At 43.6% G+C, this 24764-nt stretch overlaps 1 protein-coding gene across 1 annotated transcript in view; it reads right to left on the reverse strand.

The window, feature by feature from the left end:
• SLC1A1 (solute carrier family 1 member 1) overlaps positions 1-24229 on the reverse strand; it is a 93265-nt gene extending 69036 nt beyond the window's left edge. Inside the window, exon 1 of the mRNA XM_025359455.1 lies at positions 23438-24229. Within this exon, the coding sequence (XP_025215240.1) occupies positions 23438-23528 (91 nt within the window). The 5' untranslated portion in view covers positions 23529-24229. The remainder of the gene's footprint in view (positions 1-23437) is intronic.
• Positions 24230-24764: the final 535 nt, after the last annotated feature.

Here is a 24764-nt window from a genome sequence, read left to right on the forward strand (position 1 = left end):
GGCCTCTGAGATTCATCTGAGTTTTGTACATATCAATGGTATGTTCCTTTCTGTTGCTGAATTGATCACATTTTATGGATAGACTGTAGTGTATTTACTTATTGAATAATATTTGGGTTGTTTCCCATTTTGATTGATTATGCATAGTGCTGCTATAAACATTCACATACAGATTTTTGTGTGAACATGTTTTCCTTTCTCTAGGACCTATACACAGGAGTGGGACTGCTGGGTCATATCATAAAGCTGTATTTAAGGTGAGAAGAAAGCGCCAAATTGTTTTTTAGAGTGGCTGTACCATTTTATACTCCCACCAGCAATGTTTAATAGTACCAGTTGCTCCACATCCTTATCAGCACTTGGTGTTGTATTTTTTTTTTTTTTTAGCCACTCTAATAGGTATTTACTGGCATCTTATTGTGGTTTCACTTTTCCCTAATGGCTAATGATGCTGAATATCTTTTCATGTGTTTATTTGCCATCAGTATACCCTCTTCGGTGAAGTGTCTGTTCAGGTTTTGCCTATTTTTAAAATTTGATCGTTTGTTTTCTTACTACTTAGTTTTGAGAGTTTCTTTGTATATTCTGGATACAAATTTAGACAAGTTGGATATGTGATCTGCAATTCTTTTCTCCCAGTCTGTAGCTTGTTTGTTCAATCTCTTAAGTGCCTTTTGTAGAGAAAGAGATTTATTTTTTAAAGCCCAACTTACCATTTTTTTTCTTTCATGAATTGTGCTTTGGCGTCTAAGATCTCTTTGCCTAACTCCAGTTCATGAAGATTTTCCCCCTATGTTTTCTTCTAAAAGTCTTATATCTTTCTCTTTTCCTTTTGTAGTTAATTTTTGAATGTAATGTGATTTTAGGTTGCGGTTCATTTATTTTTTTTCTGCATATGATGTCTAGTTGTTCCAATACCATTTGTTGGAAAGACTATCCTTTCCTCTTTGAAAAGCTGTTGCACTTTTGTCAAAAATCAATTGGAGGGCCAGGTACAGTGGCTCACACCTGCAATCTCAGCACTTTGAGAGTCTGAAGCAGGACTGCTTGAGCCCAGGAGTTTGAGGCTGCAATGAGCTACGATAATGCTGCTGCACTCCAACCTGGGAGACAGAGTGAGACCCTGTCTCAATTTAAAAAAAAAAAAAAAAAAAAAAGACCAACTGGGCATATTTGTGTGGGTCTATTTCTGGAATCTCTGTTCTGCTTTATTGCTCTATTAGGCTGGTGCAAAAGTAATTGCACTTTTTGCCATGTCTATCTTTTCACCAGTATTATACTTGATATCTTGATAACCATATTGAAATAAGATAGGATTATTCCTCCAACTTTCTTCTTTTTCAAAATTATTTTAGCTATTCTAATGCCTTTGTCTTTCCATATGAATTTTATTTTTTGTTTGGTTTTTTGGAGACAGGATTTCACTCTGTTGCCCAGGCTTGAGTGCAGTGATGTGATCATGGCTCACTACAGCTTCGATCTCCCGGGCTCAAGCAATCCTCCTACCTCAGCCTCCCAAGTAGCTGGGACTACAGGTGCATGCCACCATGCCTGGCTAATTTTTGTATTTTCCTGTAGAGACAGGGTTTTGCCATGTTGCCCAAGCTGGTGTTCAATTCCTGAGCTCAAGCAATCTGCCTGCCTCAGCCTTCCAAAGTGCTGGGATTACAGGTATGAGCCACCGCACCCTGCCTCCATATGAATTTTAGAATAAGCTTTTTTGATATATCTACAAAAATCCCTGCTGGGATTTAGATCAGAATTGCATTAAATCTATACATCAATTATGGGAGAACTGACATCATTCCTATGTTGTCATCCAATCCATGAAGAACTTATGTCTCTCCATTTATTTAGGCATTCATTGATTTCTTTCATCAGTGTTTTATAATTGTCAGAGTACAGATCCTATATATATTTTGTTAGCTACATACCTAATCCTTACTTTTTGGAGCTATGATACACAATGTATTTAAATTTCCATTTTCTGTCATACATTGTTAGTATATAGAAACAGCAAGTGATTTTTGTGTGTTAACCTTGTATCTTGCAACCCTGCTAAAATCACTTACTAGTCTTAAAAATTATTTTGTAATTTCTTGGGATTTCCTATGTAGAAAATCATGCCATCTGTGAACAGGGACAGTTTTATTTCTTTCTTTTCAATATGCCTTTTATTTCTTTTTCTTGCCCTGTTGCACTGGCTCAGGCTTCCAATGAGATATTCAATAGAAATGGTGAGAATGGACAGCTTTGCCTTATTCCTGTTCTTAGGGGGAAAGCATTCAGACTTTCAGCATTGAATATAAGCTGTAGTGTAGTGTGTGTGTGTGTGTGTGTCTGTGTGAGTGTGTGTGTGTTTGTGTAGAATTCTTCAGAGTTTAAGGCAAAACATGCTTAATTTTTCTCCTACTCTGCTATGGTATGAATGTCTGTGTCCTCCCTCAAATTCATATTTTGAAACCTAATCGTCAGTGTGATGGTGTTAGGAGGTGGGGCCCTTGAGAGGTGATTAGATCATGAGGGCAGAGCCCTCCTGAATGGGATTAGTGCCTTTACAAAAGAGTCCCAGAGAGCTGCCTTGCCACTTCCACTGTGTGAGGAAACAGCTAGCAGGCATCATTCATGAGCCAGGAAGTGGGCCCTCTGCAGACATGGAATCTAACGGCACCTTGATCTTGGACATCCTGGCCTCCAGAACTGTAAGAAATAAATGTCTGTTGTGTATAAGCTACACAGTCTGTGGGATGTTGTTATAGCAGGCTGAACAGACTATGATATCCTCTCTCAGCTTTTAAAGTGATTTCTGTCTCAGTTCCATCAATTTCAAACCATGTGGTTAATAACTAAACAACTTCACTGGCTTTTGTAACTATGAATTCAATAAAATTTAACTTATGAGTGTTATATTGATTGCTTTCAGTAAATAGCTCAGGAACATAACAGATAAAAGGCAGGTTTGTTGTTCTTGTTAAGGGACAGTATCCCTTGTCCCTGCAGTGAACAGCACACCTCCTAACTCTCAATTTGTTTACAGTGGAGCTGAAGCCCTAACTAGTCCAGAAGCTTGGGGGAACATGGTAGGATGAGGGAGTGACCCTGGTCTAGCCAATCAGATCACCACATTCCTTTGGTCCCAAGACTATATTGAGGAATGGAGTTCTGACTTAGGGCTGAGTTAGCCTAAGGTTAAGGCCATGGAGTCTTGTTTGAACTAATAGGGATCAGAAACTTTATCTCTCCTGCTGGGTGTGGAACTGGGATAAAGAAACCTCGACCTGTGCTGGCAGCTATCTCACCACCAGGGAAGAGTCTTGCCTGGGAGTGAAAACGACACAGATGTAAAGAGACTATATGTAAAGAGAGAACAGGTCCAGATGATATTAAACCCCTGTACCGGAAGCCAGGTACTGTTTCTAGACTCTTACGGTATCTGAGCCATAAATTTTATATATCACCCCCACCACCTTCCAACTTTCTGGATTAAGCCTGTTTGAACTGGATTTTCTGTTGCTTACAATTAGAAGAGTCCTAAATTATAGTGGGGAGACAGACAAACTGCCACTGGTATTCTAGGTGTCTTCTCCACCAACCACATTTGCCCTCCTTACATGGAAGAAAGGCTGGTAGATGCAGGGCCAATGCTCTCTAGATGTGGAGGCCTAGGGCTAGGCCTGTGTGACCAGCCGGAGATGGTCCTGCTGGTATATAGCTAGAGGCTGTAGGAGCCATTCTGACCTCTCATTTCCCACAATGCCCTTAAGCAGCAGCCACCAGTATCACCAGATGTCATCAAAATAGACCAGGTGCGGTGGCTCATGCCTGTAATCCCAGCACTTTGGGAGGCCGAGGTGAGTGGATCACTCGAGGTCAGGAGTTTTAGACCAGCCTGGCCAACATAGGGAAACCCCATTTCTACTAAAAATGAAAAAATTAGCCAGGCATGGTGGCACATGCCTGTAATCCCAGCTACTTGGGAGGCTGAGGCAAGAGAATTGCTTGAACCTGGGAGGCAGAGGTTGCAGTGAGCCGAGATCATGCCACTGCACTCCAGCCTGGGGGACAGAGCAAGATTCCATCTCAAATAAATAAATAAATAAATAATTTCCTTGCCATCATTTCCTAGACTGTATCTTTTCAACACTTCTTGGTGTCCCAAGAAAACCTTTCAGCATGGCACTTCATTCCATATGGCTCTGTGCTGGTCACTCTCCATTTGCCCTCAGATTCACCCTCTGTCTTTCTTTGTCCTGCTCTGTGCACTGAGAGGACTGATCCAGCGTTCCTTGCCTCTGGTTTTGGCTGGGTTGAGCAAATGAGAGGCAGTAGCTGTAGATCTTAACGGTGGAAAGAGACAGAGGTTGGGGTTTTTAAATTTTCTTCTGCCCTCCCTGCCTGTGTTCCTCTGCGGCCACATAGGCCCTGTCTTTTGATCCCTGCCACAACTCAGCTCTCACTGTACTGTGGAAACCCCATTACCCTCCCTTGCCTGTTCAGGCCTAGAGGAGCTAATAGCTTCCCAGTTATTCATCCCTGGGTGCCTCACCATCCCTTGCTGAGTCCTTTTACCCTGCTGAACTCTATAAATAGTCCCTTGATTCAATTCTGCTCAGTGAAACCCTTTTGAGTGAGTACACCATCTGCTTCCTGCCAGGTCCCTAACCAATACAGGCCTGCATGTCCTTCTCACCCCCAATCCCAGCAGATCCAGTCACAGCAAACTCCTTGCTATTTCTTAAAAGATGTTCCACGCTTTTTTGCTTACATGCTTTTTTGCTTTCACACTCATGTTCACACAGATCCCCCTCCCTCGAAAGCCCTTTGCCACTATCTCTGCCTAATAAACTCCTACCCATCCCTTAAAGCCTAGTTAAAAAGCCGTCTCCTCCAGAAAGCCTTTCCCAGGCTCTCTCCCCAGGTGGAAGGAATCTCTCCTCTGGACCCTACTCAGTTTTATCTGTATTTCTATTACCCCCTCAAACAGGTCTAATTCGCGCTCTCCTTCCCTTTCATCTCAAGCTCCCAAGGCAGAAGCATTTGTCTGCTCATTCCTGTACCCCACTACCCCTGGCATCAAGCTTGACACACTGTAGGTGTTTGATTGACACCTGCCGCATTGAGCCGAACCAGGAATGCATTTTAATTGCTATTTAATGCACATGCCCAGGAAGCCACTGCATTTTCTACTCTTTGCTCATCAAACCTGATTGTGAAAGGCAGGAAAAAATCACTGAGGGAGGATGTCATGAGCAGAGCATGAAAATTGGGCCACAGGAATACAGATAAATTCTGTCACACTGTCTCAGGGCCATCCAACCCAGAAGTGTGTCATAAACACAAGTCTCTCCAGTAACTCCTGACTTGTGAGATGTTCTCCTTTTACAATGGCTATGGTGCTGTACACATGAGAATTCAAGTGTCCAGCTCCTCACCTAGGGGATGCCTCCTGGGGATGGAGTCTTAGGAGTCCTTTGGGCTCAAGTGAGGGTGAGCTTCGTTGGGAAAGTTAGGACCAGCCCACAGGAATCTAGTCTCTTGAGCAAGCATCCAGCTGGCTTAGAGTCCAGCAGGTGGGTGAATCTATCAGTCTCGGAACAACCAGACTCTCTCTCCCACAGGTGTGTCAGTCCCATACATGTGTGCTTGGATTATTTCCCAAGATACATATCTATGACTTGACTTGTGGATTCCAAAGTCTTGCATTTTCTACCTGTGGTTGACTCTGTTCTACTTTTTTCCTCTTAAAGTGATTTGTTTGCTAATCTCATGGGTGATTCTACCTATCATCTTGTTTGCATTCCTGTGAAAACCCTTTATCTATCCTATGGTCATATTCCACTCTTTCCCCTCCTTGGTATCTGGGCAAATATTTGGGTTCCAAGCCACTGATGGAATTTCTGTCCCTTTGCTCAGACTTGTATGGTTTGGAGAGGGCCTGGAATCCTCTGCTTGAAAGGTATACCTTTTCCTCCAGTTTAACTAACATCACGTGTCCCAGATCACTACCTCTTTACAACAGCCAGTTTCACATGCCTGTAAACACCTTCTTGGTTCACTACACAATCTTAGGAAGCCGTCTCCCTGTGTGTAAATAAAAGCTGATCATCTCTCCTGCAGCAGGTTTTAGTCAGGTGCAACTTAAGATCAGATTGACCTCTGGGAGAAAGAGGGTGGCCCATCGTCCTGGATTTTCTAGACCTGCTGCAAGTCTGGAACTCCTGGATGAAGCCTGAACCCAGAATGCTAAGTCTAAGTACCTGGGTCTCCAGGACATACTTCAGCCCATTCCTTACGTCTGCTTACAAAACTTGTGTCATCTTGAATGCTCTTCCTCATGACTCCCAACTATGCTGCCTGCCTGCTAACTGTTTACCCTTCTCTCTTAACTTTTGTGGAGCTGTAACTTTCCCCACTCCCAGAAGGACCACAGAAACATTTACTTTTATCTTCAAGTGAGTTAAGACATATTTTAAGAATTTAAAACACAATAGCAAACACTCATAAGGCACTTTATAATTTCAAAAAGTAACTCCATGTGGATCAGCTCATTTAATAACAATAGTGGATTAGATTGAAGGTCTAGAAATGACTGTGAATGCATCTAGGATGACCACCAGAGACCAAAAAAAATCAAACATGGTGAGTATAATCTTTCCACAGTAACACTTGAGGATTTTGTTTACTCTTGGAATATTTTTTTTTTTTTTTGAGACAGAGTCTTGCTGTGTTGCCCAGGCTGGAGTGCAGTGGCGCCATCTCGGCTCACTGCAAGCTCCGCCTCCCAGGTTTGCGCCATTCTCCTGCCTCAGCCTCCTGAGTAGCTGGGATTACAGGGGCTCACCACCATGCCCAGCTAATTTTTTTTAAATTTTATTTTTAATAGAGATAGGGTTTCACCGTGTTAGCCAGGGTGGTCTCGATCTCCTGACCTCGTGATCCACCCACCTCGGGCTCATGAAGTGGTGGGATTACAGGCTTGAGCCACCGTGCCCAGCCTACTCTTGGAATCTTTTATTATATGTTTGTGAAAATCTTCAGCCCCCTTAGTATTGCCCTCATGGAAAACAGATGTTCCCTGGGAAATGAGGGGAGGTTCTAAGAGGGGAGAAAGAGAGAACCTAAGAAAAAATTACTGGCTGCATACTCCACGCACTGCGATCTGCCAACCCTTTTCCCTGGTACACAGGGCCCTGAATAGGCTTCAGGAAGCCTACACAAGCTCAGTGATGAGCACCAATTCAGATAACTTCAGGGTTCTAGATCTTAGGTGCAGTAAGTCCAGTCTTTTGCAGTTATTGACTTGAGGTTAAAAAAGCAACCAAGCATTACTCAATTATTTCCACTTAAGCAAAAGTAAATGTCGATTTCTATTTTTTTTTCAAAATAAATTAGCTGGAGATTATTGGAAAATACCAATAGTCAATGCAGATGTTAAACCGGATACAGAGGAGACCCAGGCATGCTATTTAAGGTTATGGTTTCTGAACTGGCAACAAGATCTTTTCTTAGGTTATATCAATTTACTTCACATAGAACAGCATATTTCAGGCCTTTTCCACTTCATAACAAAACCATCTGTACACAGAACCCAAACACAACCATATAGCATTATATGTAAAATGTGAAAATGTACTTTAAAATGCAAGTTGCTCTAAAGCACTTGCAAAATAGAATTTCATAGTAATCTGGCCAGGCATGGTGGCTCATGCCTGTAATTCCAGCACTTTGGGAAGCAGAGGTGAGTGGATCATTTGAGGTCAGGAGTTCAAGACCAGCCTGGCCAACATGGCAAAACCCCCTCTCTACTAAAAAAATACAAAAATTAGTCAGGCGTGGTGGCAGGCACCTGTAATCCCAGCTACTTGGGAGGCTGAGGCAGGAGAATCACTTGAACTTGGGAGGTGGAGGTTGCAGTGAGCTGAGTTGGTGCCATTGCACTCCATTCTGGGTAACAGAGACTCTCCATCTCAAAAATAAATAAATAAAATAAAATAAAAGTACAAAAATTAGCTGGGCATGGTGGCACATGTCTGTAATCCCAGCTACTCAGGAGGCTGAGGCAGGAGAATTGCTTGAACCCAGGAGGTGAAGATTGAAGTGAGCCAAGATCATGCCACTGCACTCCAGCCTGGGTAACAGTGTAAGACTCTGTCACAAAACAAAAACAAAAACAAAACAAAAAAAAACAAAAAAGAATTTCACAGTAATTAAAGAATATCTTCCTCATTCTAACTAACTTAATCTTTTGCATGTAGAGCCAATGGAAATCTACAAGGCACAACTTAGCATTGATGCTAAATTGTGAAACATCCTCAGATTATTTATTTTTAGATATTAAAATAATATACTTATTATTTTTTAATGAATCCAGAGCTCATTTCTAAAGCTTCATAAAGCATTATACTGGTAACATATGTGTGGTCAGGACAAACTGTTCTCTGAACTTAAAAGGTAAAAGACAAGATCCTATATTGCTATACAGTATAAAAAAGGAAATACAGGCCGGGTGTGGTGGTTCACCCCTGTAATCCCAGCACTTTGGGAGGCCAAGGCAGGTGGATCACCTAAGGTCAGGAGTTCTAAACCAGCCTGGACAACATGGTGAAACCCCATCTTTACTAGAAATGCAAAAAAATTAGCCAGGCGTGGTGGTGCACATCTGTAATCCCAGCTACTCAGGAGGCTGAGGCAGGAGAATTGCTTGAACCTAGGAGGGGGAGGTTGCAGTGAGCCAAGATCATGCCACTGCACTCCAGCCTGGGTAACATAGTGAGGCTCCATCTCAAAAAAAAAAAGAAAAAAGAAAAAAAAGAGAAATATACATATATGTACACATACACCCCCACATCGCACACACAAAACTCCACATAATCCAAACCAAGGCCATTTCCTTATTAGTAAAGGTATGACAGTTAAATATTACAGATAACAGTTCTGTACTTTTCATGACAGTTAAATATTAGAGACTTATTTACCACTTGTTTTGGTCAATCTTGCTACAAAAAGACACTGAAACAGATAATTTTCTTCTTCAAGGTAAAGATGATGTCTAATTTAGAAAATCTTCCTCTTGCGATTGCACAGTGAAAGGTATCATTTAATTAAATATAAAAGCTTACTGGGAGAAATTATTTAAATTTACACAGAAGAAAACATCAACTTTTTAAAAACCAGTAAGAGCACTGTCTATAACACAATCCAAAATCTTTCAAACCCAATCACAGTGCTCTTTGCTGTTTTGTGACAACAAGATCTTTATCTCCATCACTTCATGGAACTCAGAATCTCTTCAGTCTGGTGAAACCTCAGGAAATTCTCCACATGCAAGAAAGAAATCCAAGAAGCGGCAGCAGAAATGGAGCAAGCCTGTTACATCTCCTGGTTGACAATTAACTTTTGCTAATAAAAAAGTAAAAACTTATTTTCAGACTCTGATGACCACATCTAGTGTTTACCCACGCGGTTGTTCAAAGTCTCCTGGAACAGGTAGCACAGACAGGCTAATTAATTTCTTATCATAGAAATAATCTCCAGACAGGGAGAGAAATGGACAGAATTTGGATAAGGATGTGAAAGGATACTTGGAGGGGGAAAATCCAGAAATAAATTCACTAAATGGTGTAAGAGTTGCTAAATACCACAGCTGAAAAGGCTCTACCATCCAGGGTTGATTCAACACCAAGCTGTGGCCCAATTATGGAAAAATAGATGGATCTTCCATTTTCTCTAATTAGCCCAAAGAATTCTCTGGAGATCAGGCTGGTTCTGGTGCTGGTTTCTTGAGAAGATCAGATCTCCAGTCTGGGAGCTTCAGGGCCATGCTGTGCTCACACTAAAATGGCTTCAAAACTGCTAGTAACCAGACTTGTTCTTCTTCTGGGGTCCCCAGTCCAGGAGTTAAGTATGTTTGGGATGACTTAGGCTAGTGTAAGAGTTCCTCATGGTCTTCACTCAAAAACCCATACAACTGGGTGGGTTTCTAGGGGATGAATGGGATTGGTTCATCAAAGATTTACTTGTTTTAATTCTTCGGTGAAGAAGGTTGTAATCAGTCAAAAATATTTGGGGGCACCTCCTGTGAAGTAAGTACAATGCTGGATGCTATGATGTGACAGACCTGTATAGTATTGCATTCTTGTACTTAGAAAACAGGTAAGAAAAAGTGTGAAAGAACAGCAACACATATATTAAATTATAGTTCCATGTAATACTGAAACTGAACCTAAGAGACAATAAGCCCTCCTTACTCATATCATCACCTTTATGCAGACTTGCTCTTTCCAATCTTCAAGCCCAGAAATCCTACCACACCTGCTCAAGGCCATTCCAATTATGGCCTCCTCCAGGAACTTTCCCAGTTGCACCTTTCTTCTTTGAAGGCCCACAGCATGCTGCAGCCTCCTTGCAGCATTTACCACACTCAGGATCATGTTAGTGATTGTGCATGTATTGCCATCAATGGACTGAGAGGACAAAACACAGACTTTGACTCTGCCTCTCTTATCAGTAACATCAGTGCTTGCGCAATTTAAATTCAGTTCCTAATTGATTGCCAAATGAATAAACTTTTCTCAGCAACAAACAATACTTTTCATCTTATGCGCCAATTCTGTTTGATCAACAGTGGTTGCCTGGAGCAAAGTTTGGAGGATTATGAGACCACAACAGAGCTCAGTAGTGAAGAGTACTGTAATCAGTGATGTCTGCCACAGAACAGGCCTGGGAATAGTGGTGCTAATGGTGATAATTTAATGCATATAAATCAAGGGTTAAGAATGCAGAGAAGGGAGATTATCTCCAACTGCAGTCAGAGAAGTCTACAAGATAAAAGTGGGAATTAGATCCATCTTCAAGGATAGGCAGGATAACAGTGAGTGAAACATTTGAGCAAAAGGATTAGGGCATGAGAATACAACAGTTCTGGGAAAGCAGCTAGATGTGTTCCACTAGAATTCCAGCTCAAACAGAAGGCTTATGTAGAAGAAGCGTAGGGGAAAGGACTAACCACACACAATAAAGAAGAGCTACAAGACTGACAAAAGTTGAAGCAAGGAGGAGAATAGGCTTTATTTGGCTACTTTGCAAGAATGAAGCCTGTCTGCCAGAATGGTTCTAACTACCAATTAGGTGTATCAAGGTTTGCTAGGAAGGAAGAAGACTTGCTTAATGGTTAATAATTAGTAACCTAAGCTTTAATCAGACAGTCCTGGGTACTAATCCTAGCTCTGTGTGCTCAGCTACATGACCTAAGCCTTGTAAATTCCAGTTTCCTCATCTGGTAAAATGGGAACCTCCTAACTCATTGTACTGAGGGTCAAATGGGAGGTAAATGTACATAAAACTTATAGTAAATTCTCAATAAATATTGATATTAGGTTGGTTAGCCAAAGAGAAATTTTCAAGGGAGAAAATATGTCACTCTCACTTTCTCTCTCAATGTCTCATACTTTGGGGAATCTTTTTTTTTTTTTTCCTTTCCTGGAGACAGGGTCTCATTCTATCACCCAGGCAGGACTGCTGTGGTGTGATCTTGGCTCACTCCTGATTCAACCTCCTCCCGGGCTCAAGTGATCGTCTCACCTCAGCCCCCTGAGTAGCTGGGACTACAGGCATGAGCCACCCACACCTGGCTAATTTTTGTATTATGTGTAGAGATGAGGTGTCACCACGTTGCCCAGGCTGGTCTCGGATCCCTGGGCTCAAGCAATCTGTCTGCCTTGGCCTCCCAAAGTGCTAGAATTACAGGTGTGAGCCACTGTGCCTGGCCCATAATTTGGGGAAATCTTAAATGAGACCTGCAAAGTGGCTAAGTGGCTCAGAAAACAAGTCTTTGAGATACCCACAGAAATTGAGCAGTATCAGTTTATTTTCCAGTAATGGGGAGAGGCTCAGGGATTAGGCTGTCTGTGGCTTAGGCATTTCTGGTGATGGTGCATTTTTTGTTGTTGACTTAATTCCTTACTGAGTTATAAGTAACTAGATAACTCTTAAGCAATAGAACAGTGGTAGAAAAATAATTATACAATCTCACCCAAGCTCTCTCCTATAAGGATTTCCCCCTTGTTTGAGTCAGTGCTGTAGTTTTTTTGTTTGTTGGTTTGTTTTGTTTTGTTTTGGAGATGGAGTTTCACTCTTGTTGTCCAGGCTGGAGCACAATGGTGCGATCTCAGCTCACTGCAACCTGTGTCTCCTGGGTTCAAGCGATTCTCCTGCCTCAGCCTCCCCGGTAGCTGGGATTACAGGCATGCGCCACCATGCCTGGTTAATTTTGTATTTTTAGTAGAGATGGGGTTTATCCATGTTGGTCAGGCTGGTCTTGAACTCCCGACCTCAGGTGATCTGCCCGCCTCAGCCTCCCAAAGTGTTGAGATTATAGGCTTGAGTCACCGTGCCTGGCCAAAGTGCTGTAGTTTTAACCATCTGAAAGTCCTATACCCAAACAGTTGTCACAGAGAGATTATAAGAATAAACACACTGTGTGGCCATGTGGACCCTCTCTGAGGGTGTTTCTGAAGCCAAGTCCCAGTCCCCAAGGCCGCTATTACTTCAACATGCAGACCAAGCAGAGAGTCACATGATGATAGCAGGAGAATTATTTGAATCTGGGAGGTGGAGGTTGCAGTAGCCGAGATCGCACTACTGCACAGCAGCCTGGGTGACAGAGTGAAACTCTGTCTCAAAACAAAACAAACAAAATAGAAAAGGCCATTTAAAACACTTTCTACTATCAAGAGCCTTCCTAGACATGTGGAGATCTGCTGTGACAACTGCCCTGTCTTGGACACAGTTAGGGACTCTGAGATTAAGAAAGGGCTCGGGAGTGGTGACCTCAGCATGAGTGCAGGACTGGTGGGACATCTTATCTTCTCAGGGCTGGTTCTGGGGTTTAGTGGTAGAGAACGAGGCACTGTATTCCTCCCTGTCTTGGCTGAGTGGGGACCGCTGCCCAGAGCTCACATAGCTGAGGCTGGGCCTGGGAGAGGAACGTGAAGCATCTGTGAGCTGGGAAGAGATCTGTCCATCCCAGAAAGTATAGGACTATTTACTGGAAAGGAAATATTCTACCTTTGGTAATGGAACAGGCAGTCAGCAGATAATTTTCAAAGTAAAGTAGTAACATTTCTGGCAAAGAGTGAGTCACTGAAACACTTCCTTTCCATTAACAGAGGTGTTACTGTGGGTGTACTAATTACAACAGGGCACTCTTTGTTGCAGTTTGGGGCTGTTCCTTCAGCAAGTATAATGTATTAACTCTTTCTAAATCAACCTCTTGGGCGCAGCATGGTGCCTCATGCCTATAATCCCAGTACTTTGGGAGGCTGAGGCGGGCAGACTACTTGAGGTCAGGAGTTCGAGAGCAGCTTGGCCAACATGGTGAAACTCCGTCTCTACTAAATATATAGAAAATATTAGCCAGTTGTGGTGGCAGGTGCCTGTACTGCCAGCTACCTGGGAGGCTGAGGCAGGAGAATTGTTTGAACCTGGGAGGTGGAGGTTGCAGTAGCCGAGATCGCACTACTGCACTCCAGACTGGGTGACAGAGTGAGACTCTGTCTCAAAACAAAACAAAACAAAATAGAAAAGGCCATTTAAAACACTTTCTACTTTAACAGACACTGCTATGGGGGGTTTAAATGGGCCACTCAATGTCATCTAAAATGAGTTCATTTTCTTTTTTTTTTTTTTTTTTTTTTTTTTTTTTTTTTTTTTTTTTTTTTTGAGACGGAGTCTCGCTGTGTCACCCAGGCTGGAGTGCAGTGGCCGGATCTCAGCTCACTGCAAGCTCCGCCTCCCGGGTTCACGCCATTCTCCCGCCTCAGCCTCCGAGTAGCTGGGACTACAGGCGCCCGCCACCTCGCCCGGCTAGTTTTTTGTATTTTTAGTAGAGACGGGGTTTCACCATGTTAGCCAGGATGGTCTCGATCTCCTGACCTCGTGATCCACCCGCCTCGGCCTCCCAAAGTGCTGGGATTACAGGCTTGAGCCACCGCGCCCGGCAAGTTCATTTTCTTCGAGAGTTCTTGAGTTGTCACAGCATATGTAACCCCAAATCTCCAGTGACATGGGAAATTTGCAGTACCTCAGGCGAACACAGCTTCCCTGGCACCAGGCCAGTGTGTCACGGACTCCCTAGGACAGTTATTTTCAGTCTCGGCTCTGTTAAAGGTAATCACAATTTCTCACAAGTAATTAATGTGGAAAGATTTCTCTCTTTATAAGCAAGTGCTCTCACATGCATGCATGCTCTCTCACAACTGAGTCCTAATCCTACCTTGTCTGACGTAACCCAGGCTTTACCCATCTGAGCTCCACCACATCCTGAATTTGCACACAAAAATTTTCTACACAGCATGTTTTCATTTGAAGCTTGCTTTATTTCTTATGCCCAATGCTCAAATTTTTAACAGGTGAGCAACTTCAATTTTGTAGTGTTACTGTCCTAAATAAAACACCATATCTTAAATTAAGCAACATCTAACAAGATATTCAAGATTTGCCAACCATTAGTGATTTATATTCAAAGTCTTCCTCATAGGAGGCATTAAGATTGTATATACCAACCTGCATGTGCAGAGTCTAATATGTAAAATCATTTTAAAGATTCATTTTATAATTTTGTGTTTAGATCATTTTGTTTGGGGTTTTGATTTGATAGACTTGAGTTATATATACCTTGCATAGAACAACCAAAAATCAGAATCATTTCAGTGATGCTTCAAATCTGATTCTGATTTGGTTGCAAAAATGAAAACACCAGGCATAAGCATTCAAAACCCAGTTTCTTTTCCTAATTCTTTAATATGTAGAATTTTGGCTAGGCCAGAAGGATCTCTAAGGTACTTAATTAAGGAGATAAGATAGATAGATGAGAGATAGAGATACATAATATAGGGTCGGGCCCAGTGACTCACGCCTGTAATCCCAGCACTTTGGGAGGCCGAGGCGGGTGAATCACCTGAGGTCAGGAGTTCGAGAACAGCCTGGCCAACATGGCGAAACCTCGTCTCTACTAAAAATACAAAAATTAGCTGGGCGTGGTGGTGGGCACCTGTAATCCCAGCTACTCGGGAGGCTGAGGCAGAAGAATCGCTTGAACTTGGGAGGCAGGGGTTGCAGTGAGCCGAGAACGTACCACTGCACTCCAGGCTAGGTGACAGAGTGAGACTTGAAAAAAAGAAGCCTGGATGACAGAGTGAGACTTGGTCTCAAAAAAAAAAAAAAAAAGATACATAATACATACACATATATATAATGTATATAATACATAATATATACATACATATATAATACATAATATATACACATATATATGTATACATAGAGACAGAGACCACGTATCTCAGTATTTTAGAGAATGTATAAGCAATATCATATATATACACATACACACACACATATATATGTATTTTCAAATGAACTTAAGTCACTATCAACTCCCAAATTTCTAGAAAATATTATGGAAACCAATTAGTAGTGCTCAGTATTTTGCTAATATTGTCATGTCTGTGGCATGCTATGGAGTAAATATATTAATACAAACTAAATATATATGACTAAACTAGCAACCTTGTCTGTTTTCATCAGTTTTCAGAAATATATAAACATAAAGCTATATTCCTCATTAAAAGCAAAAGTCCCCATTATATAGGAATAACTATGGCTTTTTTTGTTTTCCCTATGTCAAACTGATTATTTATTGTTGTGGAAATCACTGGTTTTGAGGATATAGGAACTAGGCTACTCCTGTCATTTTAAAGAAACTATTATTTTGTTTAGTGTTTTTGGAGTATTGTGTACTTTGCAAATATTTTAAATTAGAGACATATAAAGTCCAAAAACATACATATATTAGGTCTTCTATTACTGTTGTAATAAACAATCTAATAATACTGACCTAGAACATATTACCATGGTAAGAGCCCCGTATACAATTTACATTATTATCCCTATGTCACTGATCAGCAGTTCAAACACAAAACAGTTAACTCAATGTCAAGGTCATTTTATCATCCTGTAATGCCCTTTAACCCCCACTTAGCTCCTTACGGAAGAGTTCCTCTGGCTCCCAGCAATGAACTGTGGAATGAATACACAGTCATAAAGCTAAAGGTTCTTAAAGCTATAGGACTCTCAGAGGTTTTATAACCCAAGTTAACAATTACTAGCACACATACCACTAGTTCCGGACCCTAAGCAAGTGGCAGACAGCAGTAATCAATTTCAGAACTTTTGTTTTCAACTCTTTTTCAACAAACATCATACCAGATAATCCACTACCTATAAATGGTATAAGATGCATGAATAGAATCTTCTTTGCTCTCCTAGCTAATCTAAATCCCTTTCTTCTTAATAAGAACCAAAGACTCAGAGAGTATAGGTAGCAGATACACTTTTTTGAAAATTAAAAAAATAGTTTTTAAGAGTCAGTCTCATTATGGCTCATTTAATTTTTTAGTGCCTGTGAAATGTAACAACAGGGACCTCAAGGGGTCTGTAATCTAGTTTTGAGAAAGAAAAGATTAATATGCTTGATATTTATATAGACTTATTCAGTGTTAATCTATGTTGCTGACATAGATCAGAGGGGGCTGAAACAGGCAGAGCAGAATTTATGGAGGAAACAGAGTTTGATCTAAGTTTTAGGCTCATTTGTTTCCTTGACAAACACGGACAACCTTTTACTAACTCTCTGGGTCATAAATGGCTCAACAATTCAACAAATGTATTCACCCTACTGTGCAATGTGACAGGTACTGTGGGCACAGAGAAGAGCAGCACAAAATTCCTTCCCTTAGGGTTCATGAGTTGGTGAGGGAGGCAGAAAAATCAGAATACACGGTAATAAATATCACACAGCAGCAGGAGAGGACAGTGGTTAGAAGCAGAGTCTCTGGAGCCAGACTTCCAGGGTTTGAATCCCAGCTCTGCCCTTGACCTTGGGCAAGTTTCTTAACTCTCAGTTTCCTGAAAATATGCTTGATGGAAAGATTAAATGGTTTAATACCTATATAGCACTCAGAACAGTACTTGGCACAGAGTAATGGATACATAAGTCTCAAAAAAAAATTTCTGTTTTTTTAAACCACCCAATTTGTGGTAATTTGTTATGGCAGCCACAGGAAAGGAATACAATGCTTCACCCTTAACTCCTCCCTTCCATTTCAGGAGTATAAAGTCCTGTTCTCTGTTCAGGGCCAATCCCCGACCAGGTCCCTCCACTTCACGCTGTCTTCTCCACGCAACATCACTCATTGTTTTCTCTCTCTTCTGCATTTATTATTATTATTTTTTAGAGACAGGGTCTTGCTCTGTCACCTTGGCTGGAATGTACAGTTATGTGATCACGCTCACTGCGGCTGGAACTCCTGGCCTCATGTGATATTCCCACGTCAGTCTCCTGAGTAGTTGGGGTTACAGGCACACACCATCATGCCTGGCTAATTTTTATTTTGCAGAGACAGGGGTCCTGCTGTGTTGCCCAGGCTGGTCTTGAATTCCTAGCCTAAAGCAATCCTCCCACCTTGGCCTCCCAAAGTGCTGGGATTACAGACATGAGTCACCATGCTCAGCTGTATTTTTATTTTTAATGATCACTTCTCTTCAGGTTCGGTCAGACTCAAGTCTCCTTAAAAAACAAAAAACAAAGAAAAACAAAACAAAACAAAGCTGGGTGCAGTGGCTCGCACTTGTAATCCCTAGCACTTTGGGAGGCTGAGGCAGGAGGATAGCTTGAAGCCAGGAGTTCAAGACCACCCTGGGCAACAAAACGAGACCCTGTCTCTTAAAAAAAGAAAGAAAAGAAAAGAAAATACTCTTTGGATCTTAAATATGACTTCCACTTTCTCTGAATTCTTTCACATCTAAGTGCCTCCAAATAAAAGCCCAGAAGGTCACGTCCCTGTCCTTTGTATCCCCAACGCTGTTGAACACCCCAGATCCCCTCACTCCTGCCCCTGAACCTGTCACCCATCACTGTTCCTGTTCTTAATTTCTGTCACACCACTTCCGGTTTCTCCTATGGGGCCCTTCTCTTCCCAGGCCTCCAATGCTGGGGTTGTCCAGAACTCTGTCTTTGGTCTTCTCTTCTCCCTACTCTCCCACGATAGGTTCATTCATTCCCAAAGCCTCAATCAGGTCCCTGACATGCTCTCTTAAGTCGACACTCCACTCCACGTTTGTCTCCTGAGCACCAGACTTACTTAGCCAGGTGCTTGCTGCCTACCTTTGCCCAAACACCCCTCTGACTCCTCGAACTCAACATGTCCACCGTGGAACACGCCATGTTCTTTTCCAAGTTGGTGCCCCTTCCAGGACTCTCTGTTTTGCTAGAGATGGCCACCGCCTTCTCCCTTGGACCAAATTCAGCCAAGCCCTGCAGGTTAACCCCAAGCAGCTATCTTTCCATTGTGTTCCACTCCTGGCTGCTCAGCTGAGGCACCCATCTCCCCTTTCCTGGACCTTGGACCTGAACCATCCTATTGCTCTGCCCCCAGCCTCACCTCCACTTCACCTCCTCCTACTCTCTCCCTCCCTCATTCTACTCCTTGATGTTTCTCACACAAACTAGGATGTTCCCCAGATACCTGTGCAACTTTTTCCTTCACCTCTCCTCAGTCTTGATTCAACTGTCACCTTCTCAGTATGGCCTCTCCTGTCATCCTGTTTAAAACTGCAACCCCCCACCTTGCCAGCCCACTCCCTGCTCTATACTACTCCAGAACACTATTGCCACCTAACATACTCTATACAGTAGGTTACCTATGTATTCTGTTTATGGTCTTCCTCTCTCTACTTGAACATTAAGTCCCATGAGAACATGCCATATGACCCGGCTCTAGAACAATCCCTGGTGCACAGTGGGTGTCTGATACATATCTGTTAAATGAATGAATGGCTTAAGTGTTGATTACTATAGGGATATTCCTAAACAGTGCTGAGCCAAGGTTCTATGTAGGTGAGGGGCTGGGCTTGGAACCAGTGTGAACCACCGCTGGGCCCTGTCCTCAAGGGCTAGACAGACAAAGCGGGAAAGCCTATGCCACGTCTCAAATTAGCACTTCCAGATGCACGCTACATGAGCTCCAGGGTAGAGACATGAGGCTGGGCAAGGGTATTACTAAGACCATGAAGGAGCTGTTTCTGATTTTAGATAATGGAATCAGAATCTATGCATGATTGCTTCCTTAGTGCTCCAAAGAAAACACTTTAGAATGAATAAGCTTGCCAGCTCTGTCATGTCAATGCCAGTACCTATTGCTGTTTCTGAGTAGCTCTAAGTTGAAATCACAGAGTTTTCAAATGACTGAAGTAATGGCATAACTGGTCTGGAGGGAAAGATTAGGTTTTATATTGTGAATAGGGTGAGGATATAAGAAGTGCCTTAACAACATTATATACTATATAATCATTATTGGATGACCCGAATCAGAAGGCTGGCAGAATTCTCACTCAGTAAGCCTGCTTGGACAGAATTCCCACTTAGAGCATAAAACGTTCTTTCAGAATTTACATACTTAAATTATATTTATATAAATTATATATTTAAATAATATATTTAAATGAATTGAGGATTAGCGATTAGCCTGTGGGGCACAAAACAAAATGATTCATTCTTTCCATTTCCCCTTTAAAGAAATGAATAATACTACGGAGACAGTTACTAGCTCAGACAGAGCAGGTCATGAAAACACTTGAATCACCCTAAATTATAGGTGGGACACTAAGCAGAACAGAGACAGAGACATAATATGAGATAATTTATTTAATAAGAAAATATTAATTTTCTCATAATCAAATTATTCAGATTTACCTTAAAATAACAACTATTGAGTGCTGAATATATGCCAGCCACACAACTGAGTATTTTTCACATTATCTTAATCACCTCTAATAACAAACGAGGTAATGACTAATATCTCCAATTTCCAGATGAGGAAACTGAGGCTTGTAGGGAATACACAATTTGCCTACATGATAGAGCTTGATAGACTTTTCACTCCAGGCTCTGTGCTCATTCTACCATTCTATGGAAGCAAAGAATAAGCCTATAAGAATTATAATGAAAGCCGTGAAAATGTTCCTAGTGGTATTTTAGTAGGGGATACAGGATTTTCCTGTGAAAATCGAAGATATTATTTTCAGGAAGCATGTAAGGTGTCACAGAAATTAACCAAGATGGTCACCTAACTATGCAATCCCTTCATCTTGTGAACAAGAATTTGAGAAATGTTTGGTTCTTAGCATTTCCTTGTCCATGAAAAGAGTGAACTTCCACTCCTGATAAAGATGACCTTTATTACATTTCCCCTCATGTGCTGTATCTTGAAAAATCAGACTTTAAGCTGGCTCATAAAAATCTTTGCCCCTTATTTCTATAATCAAATATTTTAAAGTGTCAGGGCTACTAAATTATAGTAGTGACTGAACATCTCATTTCATTATTATTTCTTTAAATTTTTTTTAGAACTAGAGATGAGATCAGGCCAGTCTCAAACTCCTGGACTCACTCATTCCGGCCACCTTGGCCTTCCAAAGTCCTAGGATTACAGGTGAGAGCCACTGCACCTGGTCAGGGACCAAACATTTCAATGGCTATAATCAGAAAATGATGTTTTGTCAGGATAGTTAATAAATTTCACAGTTTTTTTCTTTAAGGTCCACATGCTGAAAAGTCCAGAAGAGAGGCTGCATCAGAGCTCCTGTGATTTTTCTGGATCAGTTAAGGCAGTTATAAAATAAACTCTTACTATCATGATCTAGCAAGGGTTTATGAATAGACTCAGTGCCACTGTTATAAGTCACTGGAATTTCACTGCCAGTTAAACAAATGAGCCCTTACAGACTACACAAACAGAAGTATGATTTTCCACTCAGGCCCAGTACTCTGAAGAAAAAGGAAAAGGAAAGGATCCCTGTTAATGGGCACATTGGGGGTGGTCTAGGTTTGAGACTTCTCAGACTGGAAGCAGGACTGCCCTTTGTTGCCATCTGAGGGAGCAAATATCCAGGAAGATTTCAGCTGGACACTTGATTTTTAAGTGGTGACTTTCCTTTCTGGAGAAAAGTACTCAAACCAAGCTCTTGGGGCTCACATACATTAAAATTGGAGGAAAGTGCCCATCTGAGACCAAAGGCCATGTCTGCAAAATGGGCATGTACTTCTTCTTGACCCTGAAGACGTATTCATGCAACCGATTCCAAAGGCCAGGGAACAACTGCTTAAAATCTTTTCCAAACCAGTCTCTAGTGAATTGCATGCTGACCGGTGGTGTGCAACACTTGGGTAACAAGTGAGTATCTCTGGAGAGCCCTATGCTGAAAAGGCAGGATAACTCCACTTTCACAGGGAATCAGGAGGGAGGCACAAGCCAGTGTTTACCCTGCAAAGTCTTTTTTTTTTTTTTTTTTTTTTTTCCTTTTAGACAGGGTCTTACTCTTGTTGCCCAGGCTGGAGTGCAGTGTTGCGATCATGGCTCACTGCAGCCTCCACCTCCCTGAGCTCAGGTGATCCTCCCACCTCAGCCTCCTGAGTAGCTAGGAGTATAGATGTGCACCACCACACTAATTTTTGTACTTTTTTGTAGAGATGGAGTTTTGCCATGTTGCCCAGGCTGGTCTCCAACTCCTGGGCTCAAGCAATCCTCCTTCCTTGGCCTCCCAAAATGTTGGGATTATAGGTGTGAGTCATCTTTTTCTTTCCTTTTTTTTTTTTTTTTTTTGGTAGATTCTTGGTCTCTCACCCAGGCGGGAGTGCAGTGGCACAATCTTGGCTGACTTCAATCTCTGCCTTCTGGGTTCAAGCAATTCTCCTGACTCAGCCTCCTGAGTAACTGGGATTACAGGCGTGAGCCACCTCGCCCTGGCCCTCAAAGTCTTCAAAAAGAGCTTTAACAATTAATCCTCGACTCTTATCACTAGGAAAACAAACAAAGCCATCTCTTCTCTTTGGCCTAAAGGAAATCAAGTCGTTCTTTGTAGCATATGCTATTTAAATATGGTGGAGTAGGATAAACTTTCCCTTAAAAATGTCCAAAACCGAAGAAAAAAAAAAAATTCCAAAACCACTTGGCACTTGTTGGGGGAAATAGTCAAGATTTGCTTCTCTACTTCTCTCCTTTCCTCCTACAAATAGCCTCTGCTAGGGTCATTCCAGGATGTTATTTATTTACTAGAAACCTGACTTTCCTTTGCACAAGGTTCTGGAGAATCCAATCTGACCCCAACAATTCCATTAACTTCCAAAGGCCATTTCCCTGCCCTATTCCCACCCTGAGGGGAGGGGGCGGTTCGGAGGGGAAGCAGACAACAGCATATATTCTGAGATTTAGGAGCAGCAACTGGAGAGGAAGGTACTCGAGTTTGGGAGGAGACAAGCTGTCCCCACTTGCCTTTTCAGCAAACACAGCTGCAGTTTCCAAAGGGAAGGTGGAGCCTGCCGAGGAATCCACGTTCCTCAGAGGGTGCAACAGCCCTCACCTGCTGAGGAGCTATCACGGGAAAGGAGATAGATATGGCCCTAATCCCAAGGAAGCGCATCCCCGGGCCAGAGCTAGAAACACACAACCTTGGCAAAAAATCAGAATCTAAATAACTCATACCTCTGAGCAATGGCTCAGACATCCACCTGGTCCAGTGATCTGTGAGGGGTGGATCACTTAAATACACACTTGTTTAAAAACAGGCAAGGATGGCTTAAACATTATTTTAAATACAAAAACAACGTGGAGAGCAAAGAAGGCAGGAGGGGAGGCGGCTGAGTTCTCTTAACTCTCTTCCCCCGTGACCTCCCGCGGGCCACAATGGCACATCCCAGAATTCAGGCACGAATGTGGCAGCTTTTCAGAGCCCGGGTGCAGGCAGTCGACGCTCGCCGCGTGGGAAGGCACCGTTCCACGCACTGCCCATGGTGAGCGGCGACAGCGTTCTCAGCCTCCCTCCCCCAAGGGTCCGGCCCATCCCGGAGGCCAAGGTGCCTCTTCCAATTCGTCGGAGAACTGTAGTCCACACTCAATCTCTGTCCGGGCAGCGTGGTTGGGGGTGTGGGGGTGAGAAAGGTGGCGATATTAGGGGGAGATACGGTGCGGGATTAACAAAGAAAAAAATCGAACCCTGTTTTCAAACGAGCAGAACCAAGAGCTACTTGCTTCCCTTTCGACTCCCAAGCCCCTTTGATCATTTTGGGTAGAGCAGGAACCAGCAGCTCAAGGAGCACTCAAATGGGAGTCCCTGAGGAGCTTTGTTCTTATTGTGCAGTAATTAGAGCGCTTGAGGGTGGGGGAGGGAAGGCCCCGCGGGGGACTCGAGGCTAAGGCCGAGGGGGCATTGAGGGACCCTGCATGGAGTGCGCCAGCGCCAAGCCCCCCCTCACAGCCGCACGCGGCCTGGGCGCAGAGAGCGCGTGAGGGTGCGCTCATCGCCCACCCGCCGCGCCGCTCACCTAGCACCACCGCGGCCACGGTGGACAGTAGCAGCCAGTTATTCTTCAGGAACCGCTTCCACTCGCATCCCTTCCTCGCCGGTTTCCCCATGGCTGTCGCCGCTATTGTGCCCTGGGCTCGGTCGTGAGCGCGTGGGCTGGGCGACCCGGGGACTGCTGGCTGCTTGGTGGCGCGGCGAGATGCTGGTGCACAGGGGAGAGGTGAGAGCTGGCCGCTGCAGTCGCCGCGGTCACCACCGCCGTTGCCGCCGCCACCCGGGATCGCGCACCGCGCCTGCCGCCCTGCCAGCCCGGTGGTTTTGCGTGGCAGGCGCGCCCGGCTCCTCCTGCCGCCGCCGCGCTCTGCGGCGCCCGGGCCAACCAGCGAGGAAGGAGGGAGGAGCGGCGGGCCCGGGAAGGAGGGTGGGTGCGTGCGTGGGGCGCCTGGGGTCCCTAGGGAGCAGGCGTGGGAGGGCGCCCAGCGCTGCGGCAGGAGCTGGGGCAGCCTCTCCGGGAATCCTGAGTCCCGCCCCACAGCCTTCCACTGGAGTCTGTCTCGCTTTCCACGCCCCACTCATGCTAGGTCTTCGGGTTCAGGGTTTTCTTATGTCCCTAACCCAGAGAGGCGGAGCCACTGCCCTCCTTGGCGTGGGCTTCATCCTGCACTTCTCCCTCTCCGTTCTCCACACCAGCTATTTCCAGTGCCAGCACCCTAGAGAACGGGTGCCCTTTCGAGTTGGGGGAAGCTGATTCTGCCTTGGGTCCCTCTTGCCCCGCTACGCAGGCTGGGATGTGCCAGTAGCCGCGAAAGCCTGAAGCCTCTGGGAGGAGAGAAAGGAGTCCTGGGGCAGAACAGGGCTCTGGAAACTTTCACGCGGAGCCTCCAGTGCCCCCCCCCCCCCCACAGGGATTATTAATTCTCCTCTTCGAGTCGCTGGAGGTGATTTGTCTGTGGACACTGGGCTTGGAAGTGTTCCCTGCACAAGGAGATGGTGATTTCTCTTAGAACTTTACTTCCGCTCCTTGTGACCACAGGCCCTGGAGCATGGAGGCTTGGTGCAGTAATTAGGACTGAGAACCGGACCCGGGAGCTGTTCTGGGGAGAAAGTGGGCGGTCCATCCCCTAATGTCCAACGGATTGGAAAGGCAAACACAGGAGAAACTAGGTTAGTGGTGCCAAATATATTTGGTGTTGCTAAGTGAATTTCTGATTCTCTTCCATTTTCTACCCAGTTCACTCTCACATATACAAACTCTTTCCCTCCGTATACCGAATCAGTACCTCCGCAGCTGCAAGCGGTCTTCTTATCAGCTTTCCTAAAATTAGTGAGCCCGGAACTCTTTTTGC

Source organism: Theropithecus gelada, chromosome 15 (genome assembly GCF_003255815.1).
Source record: "Theropithecus gelada isolate Dixy chromosome 15, Tgel_1.0, whole genome shotgun sequence".
In the NCBI taxonomy this organism is placed as follows: Eukaryota; Metazoa; Chordata; class Mammalia; order Primates; family Cercopithecidae; genus Theropithecus; species Theropithecus gelada.